This window comes from Pteronotus mesoamericanus, unplaced genomic scaffold (assembly GCF_021234165.1).
Source record: "Pteronotus mesoamericanus isolate MK-2021 breed Mesoamerican mustached bat unplaced genomic scaffold, CSHL_Meso_final contig_657, whole genome shotgun sequence".
Lineage (NCBI taxonomy): Eukaryota > Metazoa > Chordata > Mammalia > Chiroptera > Mormoopidae > Pteronotus > Pteronotus mesoamericanus.
In genome coordinates, this window is record NW_026555229.1 from 23,702,202 (window position 1) to 23,719,328 (window position 17,127).

The following is a 17,127-nucleotide window of genomic DNA, read 5'->3' on the forward strand; positions in this document are numbered from 1 at the left end:
ATAGTTCAGCCTCAGGCCCTGCGAGCGGGCCTGCGGCTGCTGTCCCCTTTCACAGAGGACAGAGCGAGGCGTCCCGGCTCGGGGACTGCCTTCTCTGCATGGAGCTCTAACCCATTTTTTCCTCGGCCCCCAGCTGGGCAGGAGTCTGCACCAGGTGACCAACGACACCTGTGTCAACACCAGTGACTAAGCACAGGTGGGTTGATGGGGCGTTGCTAGAACTTGCTGCGATGTTACCCTCGTATTCCAGCTGAACTGACCACAATCCTTTCAAACCAGCACTGCATTTCGCCCCCTCATCCCATAGGCTGTAGGGGAATGGTTTTTACCTTTCCTTTATCTTTCCACATTCTGATCTCCTTACAAAAGCCTCTGAATGGGCATCGGCATGTGTACGCCCTGCGGGGTTTGTTACATCAGCGATCGAGGGTTTGGGGGGCCAGGGCACGCACCCCAGAGTCTCGCCTTGCGCCTCCGTCGCCTGGCCCTGGAATGACGAGTTCCAAATCCCTCTGCGCATGGGAGACCTCGTTCACAGGGCGAGAAAAGAACGCCGGGCCCCTCGCCAGCGCAGCATGGTGCTGAGTGCTCGGAGCCGCTCAGGGGAGAAGGGGGCAGCGCAAGCCTGTACTGTTGCGGACAGTGACGCCAGGCCGAAGGGACCGTGGGCCGTAGGCACTCCAGCGCTTTGCCCGCCCCACAGACTGGAGGACGCTGGGGGGAAGGACCCTCTTGCAAGGGGACATCATTTATGAAGAACCTAGTGTCATGAGATACAAAAACTATCACAACATGGCAGTCAACCAAGGCTGCGCTTGACCATCCGTTGGTCCAGACAGGCTGGCCGCTAGACCGCACCTAAAGTCGCCCATTGGGCAGAGCTCAGAATAAAATCCCATCCCTTGGAGCGTATTCCATCGGCTTGCTCTGCTCCTGCTTCCGCTTGTGCCTGGCCTTCTGGTAGAAAACGACGATGACCGCAGTGACGACATCCAGCAGGATGACGAGCAGTGTGAGCCAAAATGAGTACCCGTAGCGGTGGGTCTTCTCTCCGTGAGCGGAGGACGGATAAAGCGGGTACAGCGCCTGGGCCAGCTCCTCTGAGAGGTGATTGGATTGCACGTTCCCCACAAACAGCACCAAGGTCAGGAAAGCGAAGGATGCTGAAAGAGAGGCGGCTGTATCAATGACAGTGCGACCCTTTGTTTCATGGCGCTTTTTTTTTCTTTGTGCCACATGGACTCTGTGGTCATTGACCGAATCTACTCTGGGGCTTACGCTCTTTTAGGCACGAAGGTAAAAGAAACGCGAGACCCGAGTTGGATTCCAGGCACAAAACACGGACGTTGGGGCAGGCAGTGTGTGGCCAAGGGCAGCCACTGGGGCTCAGAGCCTGTTGGTAGACGTCACTGTGGACCTGACATCTCACAGACCCCTTCCCAGGGCACCGCACACAGTAGGTGTGCCGATCGGGGGGAGCTGTCCAGAGAGGCCTGGGTGGAAGAATAGACCTGGACAAGGTGGGGAAGGACAAGCAGCAGCATTTCAAAAAGCAGCAGCAGCCCGAGCAGAGATGCGCCGCAGGCGGTGAGCTCCGAACCTCGCGTAGCGCGAGAGCCCAGCCGCCTTGGAGCCGTCCTGAGGGCCCCGAGCGCTGGACAGGACAAGGAGACCCCACCCCCACGCGGAGAGCCTGCCACGCCAGCTGGGCGGCGATTTCACTGCACACCAGGGAGTATGCAGAGCTTTTCACGAGGGAGGGTCTCCTTACTGAGCACACTGTCGAAGAGAATTTTTAAATGTTGCCTCCTCCCTCTTTCTTTGTCCTGCACGACGGCCTCCACCCGAGAACACAGCCCCTGGAGCCGACTTGGGAAAGCTGCCCGGCCTGGGGAGCGATGTGCTTCCGGGCTCAGAGGGCAGGTGGGAGGGTTAGGCTTCTCTGACCCGCACCCCCCATCTGCCAAGGGGAAGGAGCTGGAGACAGAGGGGAGGCCTGCGGCCGCCCAGGGCTGGGGGCGGGCTGGCAGCGGGCGGGGGGGGGTGACAGCTCGAGGACACGGGGCTCCTATCTGGGGTGATGAAAATATTCTAAACCCGACCGTGGTCCTGGCTGCACGTGTCCGTGAACGTGGCTGGACCGGCCCAGCTGTGAGTGTGCCGTGCAGGCGAGTTGTCTGGGGGCCACGCGACCGTGAAGCTGTGGGGGGGGGGCGTGGGGGGGCACTCAGAGCCAGGGTCTGACCGCACCGGGCGGCTGTCGGGAGTCCCCACTCAGAGGTCCTCGGGGACACACGCCACGTGAATCCTCCTGTGCTGACATTTCCCCAGAACTGGACGGACGACTCGGCACCCAGCGCGGCGCTGACACCCGGCCTCCACCAGCCCCGGCCAGGCCTGATGACAGGCTTCCGCGGGAGGACAGCGTCCACGGTCCCTGATGACCAACTCCCACCCTCCGTGCGACAGCTCTGCTTCTCCGGATGCGCGCCTGCCAAGGCCCCGCCCCCGGCGGTCCACGCCGCTCGCGCCCCTTCCTTTTCCTTCATCCTGCCCTCGTGACGGCCCTCATCGACACGCGGGCACAAAGGGGCCGCGCGGATGTGGGGTTAAAGAACTCCGTTCTGAAGTGGATGCACGTGGCTTTGATGCGACTCGGGAGGGGCCAGCACGCAGGCCCGAGCCCCCGCCTGAGCCCCTCCAGCATCCTGGGGCAGGAGGCTGAAGGGCTGGCTCCCCGCGCTGCCCTGTCCCCACAGGGCCCTGTGACCTGCCAGGCCCCTCGCTCTGTGTTCCTGGGGCCCTCGGCCAAGGACCACGTGTGTGGGAGCAGACGGTTCTCCCCAGCGGCTCCGACGTCCTCTCAGGCCCTACAGCCGTGTCCCTGCGGGGCTGCGCCAGGCCCTTGCGGCACCAAGAGCAGGCTGGGGTCAGAGGGCACAGGCATCCGGGGCAGGGGGTGGCCTGGGGGCTGGAGATCCTGCTGTGATTTTGCCGGAAGCAGAATCCACTCTGTTCTTTCAAAAACAATCCAAGAAACCCGCTTCCTCTTGCTCCCTGGGCCACAGAGAGTTGGTCCAAACCCAGCCCACTTCCCTCTGGTTCCTGGTGGGCGGGGACCCCTGCCCTCGGGCCACGACCCCAGGCATCTTCGTGCGCAAAGCCCGGCTGCAGGCGGCAAGTGGGTGAACAGACATTCCCATTTCCCTGAGTCCTGCCTCCCTGGGGGCCCGTGTGGAGAAGACATGGAGTCCCCAGAGGCCAGCCCAGGAGAAGGTCTGGCTTAGCCGAGCGTGAGGGCTAGGGCGCTGTGGCCGCTCGAAGGGGGCCAGGCTCAGAGCCAGAGCTCTTCCCGGGCCTCGGCCTGGTCGAAACCGGTCAGAGCCGGTCAGGACTCAGACCTCCTTCTTGCTCATCAACAACCTCTCAGGTTGTTTCTCCGCCCACCCAGTGGCCTCCCTGTGCGAGTCGGGACTTGCTCCCAGCCGGGAGGGGAATGCGCCGAATTCTCTCCCTGTCAGGCTGTTCTTTGTTGGGAGAAGTAGGTGGGAATGAGGGCAATCGGCAGCCTCCCCTTCAGTTGTTTTTCTCCCCGAGCCCGCGGGCCAGGGAGCTGGGACCCAGCTGCGGAGGAGGCGGGCTGCTCTTGGTGAGGGGCGGCGTGGGCTGGAGCCCTGGGGCTGGAGGCCTGCGTCGGTCCCTCTGCGAGGGCCACCTGATTCTCCTCTGGGCGCCCACCCCCAGCCCCGGCTCCCAGGTGCGCCGGTGTCCGCGGCCACGGATGGTTCAGCCGTGACTTCAACCCTGCGACCCACGGAGGCGGCTCCGGGGCTGGGGAGACGGCTGTCCCCGTGCGAGTCAGGTTTAGGGGGGAAAGGAGTGTTTTCTTCTGGGGCTGTTTCACGGGCGATGAGCCAAGCCCAGCGGCTTAGCGGCAGAGGGGGCACTGGGGACAAACAGCGATAGCACCCCCGCAGGAAACGGAGCCCTTGGGGGCGTGAGCCGAGGCCCCGATCTGGCTGTGTCTGAAGCCCCTGCTTCTGTTGCCTTCTTAATTACATGAACTTCTTAATTAAAATAGTTCATGTTTATCTGGCAACCGGGGCCAATGCGAGTCTCCTTGGCTGGTGGACTGAGGTCAAGGAGAATCGTAGAAATAGCCTGGGAACCCTGTTTTTTGGGGGGGAAGGGGCATGTGAGCTTGTCACCAGGTCGCCGGCCTCTGAACACAGCTCTGCCGTGAGACAGGGTGGCAGGGCCCCTGTCCCTGGCCCACAGTGGGCACCACTGAGTGTGGGGGTGGTTGTTTTGGCCACCGGGCGCTGAAAGGACAGAGGGCAGGAGGGCGCAGCGTGTGTGGGTGTGGCTGGACCGGCCGGGGTGAGAGTGTGCGGCGCGGCCGCCCACGCAGGTTTGCCAGGATGGTCCCCAGTCCCCCTGGTGTCCTGGGTTCACGACGGTGAGCGGCTCTTTCAAAAACGCCCTGTTTGATCCGTGACCCGCGTGGCTGCCTGTCATGTCTGCGCCCTGTGCCGTCAGCCTGGAACAGGCCCCGGCGGCAGAGTCGACGGGATTCAGATCGGCCAGCGCCCGCCGGCCGCACGCCCCGTGGTCGGCCACGGCACGAGGCCGGGCTCCCTCCCGGCCGGCACGGCCTCTCGCCGGAGGGCGGGGAGCCCAGAGCACGCCCCCTGGCTTCCTGGCACCCCGACGCCCGGCGTGCCCGGCCTGTGCTGAGGGGCCTGGCCTGAGGTGCAGCCCCTGGAACCGGCCTGTTCTCAGGACGGGCCTCTCCCGGGCCCTGCTCAGGGTAAAGCTTTCACAGTGGGGACAGGGCGGCAGCAGGAGGAGCCTGGCTGCCGCCCAGCAGTAAAGGGGCGCCCGCGGGCTGCCGGCCGCCGCCGGGGGAGTCAAACCCGCTGTGACTCAAACCCTTCCCCAGCCGGCAGCAGTCCCCACCCCGCACCTTTGTCCGACCAGCAAATAAAACAGCCCGGCAACACCACCCAGCCACACCCTGGGCTCGCAGGCCGCCCGCGAGGAGGGCGCGGGCCCAGACTCTCTTACGTGACCCTCTCTGCGGTTCTCTGCGGCGCAAATGTGCCAGATTCCAGCCCCGGTCGGCGGCTGGTATGTGGAGGCAAGAGGTTAGTAAGTGCGAGTGTGCGTGTTCTGTGCGTCGCGTGGACTCTGCCTGGGAGCGCAACGCACCGCGGGAGCCCAGCCACTGTTCACGGGTTTGCGTGTGTCTTGCTTTGTTTATTTTTTAATCTTCTTTTACTGGTTGATTTTAGAGAGCAAGGAAGGGAGAGAGGGAGAGAAAGGTCGATTTGTCCTTCCACTTATGGGTGCCTTCCTTGGTTGGTCCTGACTGAAGATGGAGCCTGCAACACTGGCGTACAGGGACGACGCCGGAGCCAGCTGAGCGACCCGGCCAGGGCCCATGTGCGTGCGTGCGTGCGTGCGTGCATGTCTTTTGTAACTCCTCACACTAGATACTCAAATGCAAAGCCTGGTGCCTGTCATGTATTTTTATACCTAACAAGCCCCCCTCACCCCTTTCTTTGCCTCCCTCACCAGTGCATTTAAAACAGACTTATTTCTAGAGACACTTAATAAACGCTGTAAATGGACAAAAATAAACCCCAGCCCCAGCCCCAGCACGCAGCAGGCGCGCCTGGGAGCCTGGCTCGCTGAGGCTGAGTGAGAGAGGCAGGAGGCTGGGCCCGGGAGGGGCCCGCCCCGGGCACTCACCGCTGAGCCCGCTCCAGGTGTACACCCCCAGCGGCCCCAGGAACGTCTGATAGGGGTTGCTGATGCTGTTGTAGAAGGTGAACCCAGAGCTCAGCAGCGTGGTGGACAAACTGAGGGCCAGAAACACGATAACCACCGAATGCAGAGTCTTGGGGGAAGAATCGTCCAGTGTCCCTAAAACTGAAACAAAGTTGGGTAAGGACTTAGTACAAGATGCAAATACCCGCCCCGGGTCCGAGGCGACTCACACATGCCCGGCGTTCCGGCACGTGCTGCTCCGGAAGGTACCGGGTGAGAGCCGGTCAGGCGTCTCTCGGGCCTGCAGGGACTGGAGGGAGCGGGACCCGGGCACCGCCGCACGTCCCCCCGAGGCGGGTCCTCGGGCCCCAGGCCGGAGAGCAGCGCCCGGTGGGAGCCGCCCCAGTGCTGAGTCCCCCAGGAGAGCCTGCGCCCTCCGTGGAGAACTGCCGCAGGCTGCGCGGCCTTCCCTCGGGACCGGCCGGCCCCAGACCCCGGCCAGAGGGCGGTGCACAAATTCACCGGGGCACCGAGTGTTTCCGCTTGGAGACATGGACGGGGGGCCACCCTGCACCCCCACGGCCGTGAGGACCCGCCACACCCTGAGATTCCTGAGGTGCAACACAAAGCTGGGGTGGCCAGGAGGGGACAGGCTCACGGAGGTGACAAGGCAGGCGGCGAAGCCTGGCCCTGACGAGAGGGAAATGCCTGGTGCGTGTGCACATTGGGGCGGCAGCCCCACTTCCCCCGCCTGACGTCCCTGGAGCCAGAGAGACCCCAAAGCGCGTGCGGCTCGAGTGAGGAGCGTGGCCCTTGGGTGGGCCATTCGATTCCTTTCTGAGCCGAATTCCTCTGCGTCCTAACAATGTGTTATAAAACGTGCCCATTTCTGAGGCACAGAGGAGCTCTGGACAGGACCATGCACCTCTGTCGGCCGAAGCCCGGGCTCCCTCCCGCTTCTAACCCCGCCCCCCACTCCCCTTCCCCTCAGTGTTTCCCCGGCTCGCCCCTCGGTCAACAACGTGAAGCGGCCAGCCCGGCCGAGCCGTCCCCACGCCCACCTGACCCCCCACCCCTTGCCGGGCCTCTCCAGGGCTGCCAGTGCGTCCCTGGCCCTCAGCAGGTGCCGCTAGGTTACATAACGTGTTTGCCAAGAGGTGCGTGAAAGTCACGCCGACGTAGGGCTAAGCGATTCAGCGAAAAGATTTCCGAGTCCACAGTAAGGTGCTAACGGAGTCATCGGGAACTGCCGGGTGTAAGAACCACGGCGCGGGTCGGGGAGAGAAGGCCCGAGCCTCCGTCTCCATTCTTGCCTCGCGGGCCCCAGGGAGGAGCCAGAAAGGGCCCAGGAGATTCTTGCCTGGGCGCGGGGGCCGGTGCTCCTTCAGCCCTGCCTCGTGCTCCGCAGTCTTTCCAGGAAAGAGGGGTCCTGGGAGCTAGAGGAGACCCCAGGGTTCTGAGCGCGTCGGTGGGGCTGCGGGGCCTCCCCCGCACGGTGTCCGGCCGCGAGGAGCCCGCTCGGTGCGAGGCGGCCCTTTCTGTCATCCCTGTGCCGCCTTTCTCGTTTGCAAGTCCTTCTTTGCGTTGCACCCCAATTGGCATCGCTGCGACTTCCGTCCAGGGTGCTCCTGTGCCCTTCGGAGCAACGCAGAATCCGCGGGCGCCCGTCCGGCCAGGCCCCGCCCGATGCCGGGAGAGGGTTACAAACCCCAGCCGGACTGACAGCCCACGTCTCCAGAACCTGAGTCCGACGCCGCTCCCCGGAGCGCGCCGCCCGGCCGCCGCACGCCCCGCCGCTCCCTGTTTCTGACGTCTGCACTCTATCAGTTCAGGTTTATAAAGGTCCGCGGTCCCCTAGGAAGGGGACTGTCGTTGGCCGGACAGCGGGCATGAAAGAGACTGGCCGGCAGGCCTGTCCTCGATGTCGGGGTCTCGTAGCGAAGACCCTCAGGCAGAGAGGGACGTCATCCTGATGGCCACAGCCACACGTGACCCTAGGGAGAACGGGGAGTGTGGGCAGGGACCCCGGGACCGGCCGCGAGAGGACGCACAGGCTGAGGGGAAGCAGGAGGGTGTGGCAGCGAGGGCAGGAGGAGACAGAAAGCGGCTGGAACGAAAGGGCGGGAAAAGGGGAAGTGGCTATCGCCACAGGAAAGCACAGCCACCGACCCTTAAAGCCCCAGGGGAGACTAGAGGAGACAAAGGCGGGAGTCTCAGCCCATCACCTTGGAGAGGGCAACCTCGCCACCCGGGGCCACAGCCCACCTCCCGTGTCCCGCCCGCCGGCCCCGGGCGGCCGGAGCTCCTTCCCCATTTCTGTCACCGACCCGTGACCCGGTTAAATTCTCGGCACAGCCCTCCTCGTTGGGTGATCTGGTTACACTGAAAATGTCGTCCTGCCTGCAGCGCAGGTGGGGGTGGGTGGGGTTCGGGGGGGGGGGGGCTGCCCGTCCTCCGGGGGTTGGGCTGCCCGCCTGGGACGGGCAGGGACCTCGGGCTGCGCCCCTTGCTTCTGTCTGGCTCAGGCCAGGCCTGCAGCGACTCGGGGCTCCTACCGCTCTGCACTAGCACACGCCTGTTGGAAACGTGTAGAAGGTGACACCGGACAGTGGGAAGGGGAAGCGGCAGGACGCAGGTGACCCACCGGGCAGGTCAGGGCTCGGGTGCCCCGGCACAACAGGAGCCGCTTCCCGCCCGGCCTCCCGCGGGCACCGGAAGAGGGCTGGGGGCCAACGCGCCCCCCGCTCCCCCCGCACTTGGCAAGAAGAAACTGTGTGGATCTTCACTGGACAAAGGAAGCCTCTGGACGGGAACTGTCCGGTGGCCCAGGCACCCTGGCAAACTGCTGGGCCTTACAGCCGGGAAAGCGGTGTTTGTCCGCAACTGGCGAACGTTCCACTTTTTTCCGAGTAAATTAGAAAGTGACAATCAGGCTTGGCTTTGTCTCTGTGGGTAAGATCCAGTAGACATGATTTTTCAAAAGGGAGTCAGCTTGGAGCCTGATGACTCATACTTTCCTGTGTATCAACGTGACAATTTATCTTCACAGCCATATTTTAAAATTACATTTTGGCATTCTGCGTCCCTTGCCACGCAGGTGTGACAGCCGTATGTCCCCTCCCCGGCCTGACTCAGAGCTCAGACAATGAAGCCGGAAGTGCAGAGAAAGTTAGCCAGAGTGAGATGACAATAAAAGCGCAGAGCATCTGACAGCTGGTCTCTGCCTACAAAATTAGCAAATACATGCCGTTCTTTTTCTTCCTTTTAGGGGCCAAGCTTTGGAGTCAGGAAAAGCGCCTCCCAATCAGAACTAATTGCCTGGATTTGGGCCGCCCCGGAAGAGCGGCCAGGGCTGCGCGGCGGGGCGGGGGCGGGCGCGGGCAGCCGGCGCGCTGGGCTCGCTCTGGTTTTCTGTAAGTCGCTGAAAGTCGAGAGAGGTGGTGGTGGCTTCGGGGGCGGGTGGGCACTGCCTCTTCCCTCTCTAGCACCCGATCGCGAGGGCGCAGGACCTGGTGGGCTTCTCAGTCTGTGGACCACAGTGTCCCGTGGGAGGAGCTCGTCAAGTCCCCCGATCCCAGAGCGGGGGCCGTCCCAGCTGGTGTCCCCACACTCTTGGAGAGTTACCAGGGTTCCCTTGAGCAGAGGGCAGTGATGCCTTCCTGCCCCCTGATGCTCCCCTTCCCTCTGTGTGTGGTCACGTCTCGGCGGGCACATGCTGAGTCGCTCCTCCCCAGGCCCGTCTGGGAGACGGACAAGATGGGGCTTCCTGTAGAGAAATAAACCCCACTTGTCCTCCTTGCAATTAATTGATTTTTGCAGCAGGTTCTCTTTCCAAATTGTTTTTGGCTGAGGGTGGTTGTACCATTTCGAGCGCCCCAAAGACAGACAGGGGCAGGCGGAGCCAGGCCTGGGTGAAACTCCCGCTCGCCACCGCAGGCGCCCGCACGCTGCTGCGCCCTGCAGCTCCCGTGGGCTGCTGGCCTTAGCTGACACGACGTCTTTCTCTAGAAAGTCTCGACGGCGGGTCCACCGAGGCAGGGCGCTGTGTGCAGGCCTGCTCAGTACCTGAGCTCGCGTTCACGCAGCAGCTGCTCAGGGGGTGTTTTTGAACTGAAATGAAATATTCGGAGCTTCGGAAGCGGCCGAGGCAGCATGCTGGCCGGCGGGCTCGGGGCCGGTCGCTGCTCTCCGGGGGTGGGGCAGCCCGTCGGAGGCCGGCGGGCCTGCTGTGCCCGAGCAGCCTGGTTTCACAGGCCCGACTCATGTTCCCCCCGCCTCCCCTGCCCGTAACCCGGCGTTGACTGAATTATTCTGGCGCTTTCAAATCAGCCATCATCACTTCGTGTCAGAATCCACAGCCCAAATTGGCACAGTGTGACGCACCCTGTGCAGAAATAGAACCGAGCTTTGCCGCCTCCGTCGCTCCTCGGAGATTTCCAATGTGACCTCCTGTGAGCCACGCTAACAGGGTGGACCCATCACCGCGGGGCAGGGAGGTGGCGTTTGTGCAGGTTTTCGTACGCGGCCAGCGATCGGTTCCTGACTTGAGGTAAGGCCCGAGCAGTCAGGTGACACCAGCAGGATCTCAGCCGTGTCTCCCTGGGTCGTTGAGGTTCTGCTGTCTTCGGGGAGCGCCCGTGGGCCTGCGGCAGCCAGGCCCCATGAAGTACCGGCGAGGTGCACGCCTTTTCCCGTTTCTGCAGAGGACTGTGTACAAGTGTCCCAAGTCCAGCGGTTGCTGGAGCCACTGCAGTGAAGCTGCTTTGGTATCAACCAGAGTAGCCTGGGTGGCACCTTCATGATGGGACCTGGTGTGTCTTGCCCAGCACCTGGAGGCTGACCGGGATGAGGGGGTCGGAATGCGGCTCCCGGGGAACGAAGGGCACAGGGAGAGCCCCGCAAAGCAAGTGCCGAAGTCCCACCTTCCTGGAGCTCCCCCTTCGCAGTGGGAGCACACCTGGTCCTGCCGCCCCCTGGCCTGGCCCTGACCACGCCGTCCGGTCACCTCCACGCTGCCAAGGCTCCATGGCCCGTGGGGGCCCCTGGGCAGGGCTCCGGGAAGCCTGGTACCGCAAACCGGAACCGCTGGTTCCAGACGCTCTGAAACTCAAAAACTTCACAGGACGTTACCGGCCATTTAAAAATCCCTCGGTGTGTCTGGAAGTTTAGAACCTGGCACACGTTTCGGTTTTGAGAATGCTAGTCATGTCACCGAAAGCGCGACCGTGCCTTTGAAGGCCTCCTTTTCCAGGGGTGTTCCTGGGAAGCCGTGCTGGTCCCGGGGGGTGGGGGGGCGCCCTCCGGCTGAAGCTGCGGGGGAGACGCCGCTCCTGCTACCATCTAAAAGACAGGCTTGTGACTGGGAGCTAGAGCCGTATTGCTCGGGGTTTAAGGACGCTGTTTCATTAAGAAGGTCACAAGCAAGACCTAGAACCTAGAGCGAGAACAAAAGCTCAGGCTGCTACCGTGATGCATTTGGGGAGGACTCAGTGCCACATGGTATCAGGTAGGAAGTGGTGCGCACGTAGGAGTGAGGGGGCGAAGACGGGGCAACACCTCACGATATCTCGCCCGCCCATGTGAACGACACTGCGCAAAGCAAAACCCGGGCAAGGTGCTAAATAATCTACCCATGTTGCTTTCCGATTGAGAAGACACAATGGTATATAGTCACACCTCGGAAGTCAAACAAGGAGCTAATTCAGCTTCTCAGTCTCAACACCAGCGGTCGGCTGCAAGACAGTGTGATGTATGAGGTCAGAAAAACTCAGGAGTTCCTGTCCTATTAATATAAAATTAATAGAACCAATGGAAACTTACTGCCATGCCCAGCAGCAGTGGGCATTTCAGAGGTAAAAAGGCAAACGCAAATGGGTCAAAGAAATGAGCTTGAGAGCCAGGAACAGCACACTTTATCTTTTCCACTTTATCTTTGCCTCTGTCGGTCGCCACTGAAGCTCCAGAAAGGGCCTGTTGCTGCAGCTAAAAATCCATAGTCCAGACCCTTGAACAGGGCGCTCCTGTTGGCCGACGGGCACCGTATTGCTGCTGCCTGTTTTCTGTAATCGCTTACTTGTCCACACACCCAGCGGCACCGCTTACCTGTAGCCTCTTTTAGGGCGATTCAGGCCATCGCACTATAGACACAGCCAGACGTGAGGAAGCAGAAGGAAAGACGCAGCGCTGCCCTTGGGGACAGATACTCAAAATACAAATACTAAGGGAGGGAAGCGAGGCCGATCCAGCCTCTGACCCCGGAGACTTCATCCCCAGGACACCAGAGAGGTGTTAAAGGGATTTAGGGACGAGAGTGATTAGATTAGCATGTTAGAAAGCACACTGTGAAGAATAGATTTGAAGCCAGCAAGACTGGGGACAAAGAGATAGGTTAGAGAAACCCAAGGAGGAGCTGGTGGTGGCCTGAATTCCTGTGGCCACTCTGAGGACAGCAGAAGGGGGAGACTCAGTGTGAAGGAGGGAGAATCGTCAGGACTTGGGGTTCCCTGACTGTACGTCCTCCCTTCCCAGCCGAGGGGAAAGCTTCGGAAGAGCAGAGCCTCTGAAGAAGCACGCACCTTTGTATTCCGCCGAGTTTCCTGCCCCCCCGGTGCTTACCAGTAGACTAGGCATTCGATAACTATTTGTTGAATTAATAGAAAAAATGTAAATATGAAATTTGAACAGATACGACGCATATTGGATGGCATGAGTCTTACCCAGTTAATTTGCTCTCACTACCCCCATTCAAAGCCGTCTCTCACTTACCTTCAAAAGCTTTGTCTCCTTCCCCAAGCCCACCGCTCAGCTCTTGGGTGCTCCGGCCACGAAAGAGTCCGTAGGTGATGATGATGCTGCCGTTGGAAGAAGAAACGCTAACAGCGATGGTGCTGCGCACCCATTCGTGGGTGCCCAGCATGGCGCACACCCCCACGAAAGCCCCGAAACTGGTCAAGAAGCTCGATAAGAACGTCAGTGTTTTCTTTGTCGTTGGCATTTTCCAGGGGGGAGAAAAAAGATCTTTCGATGATAGTTTTGGACCTTACCATTTGGGGTCCAGAATTTAGAAATGGAGTCTAATCCTTTGCTGTAAAGTATAAGAGCTTGCTCTTCAGAGGAAGAATTATACAAATGAGCATTGGACTATGAACGCGGTCATAAAGATTTACAGTAGCTGAACTTTGGTCTGCAGTGAGTAATTGCTATGGTTACAGCCAACCAGCAGGAACAAGGGGTGGGCATGATGACCCCAAGTCCTCCTCAGTCACACAATTAATCTATGACTCTTTGGCAAGTGCCCTAGAAGCACGTTCAGCTGTCATGACAGGGCAGGACTAGAATTTCTAAATAAGGAGGAAGCAGGGGATCTGAACCCCCTACATGTTGCTGATTCTGGCACCCAACAGCATAAAGTCTCACCTCAGGCCTGAATCGCTTTCCCGGTTGACTTGAACCTAACAACCACTCCAAAAGGAAACCCTAAAGAGAGTAAGCCTTTGCTGAATGGGCCATGGAGTGGTCTTTTGTAAATTGTCACCTAACGTCTTGAAATTGCAACTTTTATGCCTTCCTTGCTGAGGAGTAAGTTTGTAAAATAATTATGTGATTGCTTCTACTTTTAATATTTATTTCTGCTGTTTCTATTTTTTTATTATTTCTTTCTTTCTGTTTTGTTATTTATATCTGCTTTTTGGTGATTTTGGTCAAAGAATGGGGTGTTACAATATTTACTCTTTGGATTTTATTGATTTCTTTTGTAGTCAATCGATAAGCCACTTTTATAAATGTTTGCAACATTTTTTATCACTTGATGCTATTCAATTTTATATATCCACGATCATTCATTTAACAAAATTCCATTTCAGACACTTTAACTATTACTAATTTTTTTGTTCACATAAACTTGCTTGGATACAGATTAATTACAGCCTTAGGATGAATTCCTAGAAAAGAAAGACGGTTTTGGATTTTGAATACCAAATACAAATTGGCGTCCAATACATAATCCCACTAGCAATGTTTAAGAAAGTTCTATGTTCTATAGTGCTGGAAAATTCTGGCTGTTAAGTTTTTAGATTGTGACCAGCTTTACAGGTAATAGTGCATTCTGTTACAATTTTGCAACCTGCTTTTCTGCCACAATAGTTTTGCCTTTTCTCAAATTTCATAGCAATGGCATATTATAGTATATAGTCTTCTGCATCTGGCTTTTTTTTTGTCATTTATCTGTATCCACCAGAATTCATGTATCCATCCGACGGTTGATGGATATTTGAGTAGATTCAAGTTATGGACTATTATGAATGAAGTTGTTATGCACATTTGAGTACAAGTCTTAGTGTAGATTTATGCTTTCTTTTCTTCTGGGTAAAGATGTAGGACAGAAAGTGCTGGGACATATAGTTAGTATATTTAAATTTAGAAGGAACTGACAAAGTGTTTTTCCAAAGTGGTGGCACCAGGGCGCATCCCCGCTGGCAATGAATGGGGTTCCAGTTGCTCCACATCCTCTTGAACATGCGCTACCATCAGTCCCTTAAAATCTGCCATTGTGAGTGCTTAGTAGTAGCTCACAATGGTTTTGATTTGCATTTCACTCTATGAATGGTGCGGGACACCTTTTAGTATGCTTTTTGTCATGCATATACTTTTTTTGGTGAAGTATCTCTTCGAAAGCTTTATTTGTGAAATGTAGTCACTTAACCTAGATACACATTGTATAGATTGTTCTGTATCCTTTTTTTTTTCTCATTCATAGGTTGTCTTTGCCATCTGCCCATTCAGTTCATTGCAGGGAAATTTTTCTGTATCATGTCCCTGAGCCGTGGGCTCCATTTGTTGAACTCTTACCTTCAGGTACACCAGCTGCCCTTGTGTTGGGTTATCTTTAACCTCTGTCTCACCATTTCCTCTCTAATTGCTTTCGTCCCTTTATCTTTTCTCTCTGTACTCACTGTTACTTCCCTCCAAAGTGTAAACCTTTCTGAGAGAATTGGGGATTGTTAAAACTGACGTATAAGTAGCACAGACCATCAGTTTGACGTGTACAACATAATTATTCGATATTTGCACACACTGAAGAGAGCACCACAAGAAGTCTCGTCAACGTTGTCACCATATGTAACTATAATTTTTTTCTTGTGGGGAGAATTTTCACTGGATGGACTTAACAGAAAAGCAAGCACTGTAGCAAAAAAGAGCAGTACCTTTATATGTACAGCAATAAACATGATCAAAACTGAAACAGAAAACAAAAAAGGCTTAACAGTTTAAAGAGCGTCAGTGACCTATGGGTCAATCTTAGTGACATCACAGGCGTATAATTGGAGTCCCAGAAAGGGGGAAGGTGAAAGACATTTTTGAAGAAATAATGGCTGACAAATTTCCAAATCTGATGAAAGGTGTAAACTAATAAAGCAAGAAGCACAACTAATTCCAAGTGTGGTAGACGTAAGGAAGGCCACGCTAACACACATTGGAATTAAATTTCTATTAAAAAAGCAATGATGAGGAGAAAATCTTAAAAGCAACTAGAGAAAAACGATACAGTACCTAAACTCCTGGCACAGGCAATAAAACACGAATCTCAAAAAGGTTTTGCCGTGTGAAAGCAACTAGCAATGGAAGAGCCCACACTGCGCATTTCCATGTACAGGGTGACGCAGCTCAGGCGAAACAGACGTCACGACAGTGGTGGAAGTGGGGGATCTCCTGGGAAGGGACAGGAGGGAACTTTCTGGAGCGATGGAGATGTTTCGCATGGTGAGCGGGAGACGGAGGTCTCTAGTCTCATATTTGCCTCTCCTCATGACACTGCACTGAGGGTCTGCGTAAGGCATGCATATCATCTGTAACGGTACGTGACCCAGGAAGGAAGGGAAAGGGTTAAAATGCCAAGGGGACCCAGCGGAGAAAACAAGCCTCTGTCTCGCTGGGACAGGACAGGGATCTGCTGTCCTGGTGCCCGTCCTCTTGGGTTCTCTGGTTAATGGCCGCTCAGCCCCGGGCATCCCTTGGCACCGGGGAAAGGGGAACAATCCTTGAGCAAGATCAAAATAGAAAGTTCTGGCCCCATTAGAGCCATTCATTCCGGCACGTTCTAGAGGCCAGGACAGCCATGCTGAGTTTGCTCTCTGTGGGGACAGGTCCCGACGTCAGTTTTTCCGTGCTGGCCGCGCCCCGCAGCGCATCCGTTGCCAGAGCTGGATGCCTGTCCCGGAGTGGTAGCGTGTTAGCGATCCCGTGCAGGGTTTAAAACCAGCTCCGGCTGGCTTTCTACAAACCCACGTGCCTTTTGGCTTAGCCTCCTGGAGAGCATGTCTGGCCGGAGCATTTTAATTTTAATTGACGTCTACAGAGCCCTTAAAGCGCAAGGAGCATTAATTATCTGGGTTATCCCGAAGGAACCCAGGTAGTAACAGTCACAGGAAAACAGTCTCCCACCGCACTTTAAAGGGAAGAGGTCGCAGGGCTTGGCGAAGAGCAACCAGGACAGACGGACGGCAGAGCAAGGCCAGGGCGGGGTTCCACAGGGGTGCACAGGCTCAAGGGGACGCTGCAGACTGAACAAGGGCTGGGCCCCTACAGGGCAAGGGGGGGCTAGAGGCTGGGGGGGGGGGTCCTCAAAGCCCAGGACGAGAACAGGGAACCCCTGACATCAGCAGGGGCCTCGAGCTTGCGAGCAGCTGAACGAGGTGGTTGGGCAGGATCCTGGGCGCCGTATGGAAACCAACACAGGTCCGCTTCCGTGTGGCCGTGACGAATGTCCTTGGATCTAGATAAAGTTGAGGGACAGTGCCGACTTCCTGGAAGAACCTTTGGGCCCCGCAGAGAGGATGTCGCCGGGAGAGAGGCGCCGTCTGCCCCTTGTCATGTTACCAGAGCTGTCGGCTTTCCAAACAGCAGATGTCTGACAAAGGCGATGTGTCTCTCTCCTGGGTCCCCGCAGGGCTAAAACAAGCAGAACTGTGTTCATCAGAGCTGTGAAATGATCCCCTTCGCCTTCAGGAGCCTGGCCCTGCAGGGACCCCGGAGAGAGAAACCCAGAGCTGTGTGACGTCACTGGGCTACCTGGTCCCCCAACCCGGGGATCCTTGGGGGCTGCTCAGAGGGGGCCGCCCTCCCAGCTGGGCTCCAGGGAGAGAGGGGCTGCCAGCGGGGGCTCCTCCTCCTCTCCTCTGTCAGCCCACATGCTCTCCCTGAGCAAGCCCCCCCGCCGCCCCGGCTCTGGGCGCTGTGTCCAGAGCTCTAGACAGAGCCGCGATCGGGGGAGCCAAGTCTGGGAGCGCACAGCACTGGGGGAGGGGCAGGAGAAGGGGATGGGGCGGGCTGGCACCAAACAGGTGACTACACCTTGAG

General features: G+C 57.8%; 1 protein-coding gene across 1 annotated transcript; it reads right to left on the reverse strand.

The window, feature by feature from the left end:
• Positions 1-882: 882 nt before the first annotated feature.
• CLRN3 (clarin 3) lies at positions 883-12,766 on the reverse strand. Its single transcript, XM_054581791.1, has 3 exons — positions 12,538-12,766; positions 5,755-5,934; positions 883-1,163 (listed from the first exon to the last, which is right to left on the reverse strand). Exons 1-3 carry the CDS (start codon positions 12,764-12,766, stop codon positions 883-885), a joined length of 690 nt encoding a protein of 229 aa, XP_054437766.1.
• Positions 12,767-17,127: the final 4,361 nt, after the last annotated feature.

Coding starts and splice junctions, on each gene's coding strand:
- CLRN3 (XM_054581791.1), bottom strand. CDS start 12,766: ATGCCAACGACAAAGAAAACACTGACGTTCTTATCGAGCTTCTTGACC. Junction 5,935..12,537: donor AGGAGACAAAGCTTTTGAAG/GTAAGTGAGAGA, acceptor ACTTTGTTTCAG/TTTTAGGGACACTGGACGAT. Junction 1,164..5,754: donor CACCTGGAGCGGGCTCAGCG/GTGAGTGCCCGG, acceptor CCTCTCTTTCAG/CATCCTTCGCTTTCCTGACC.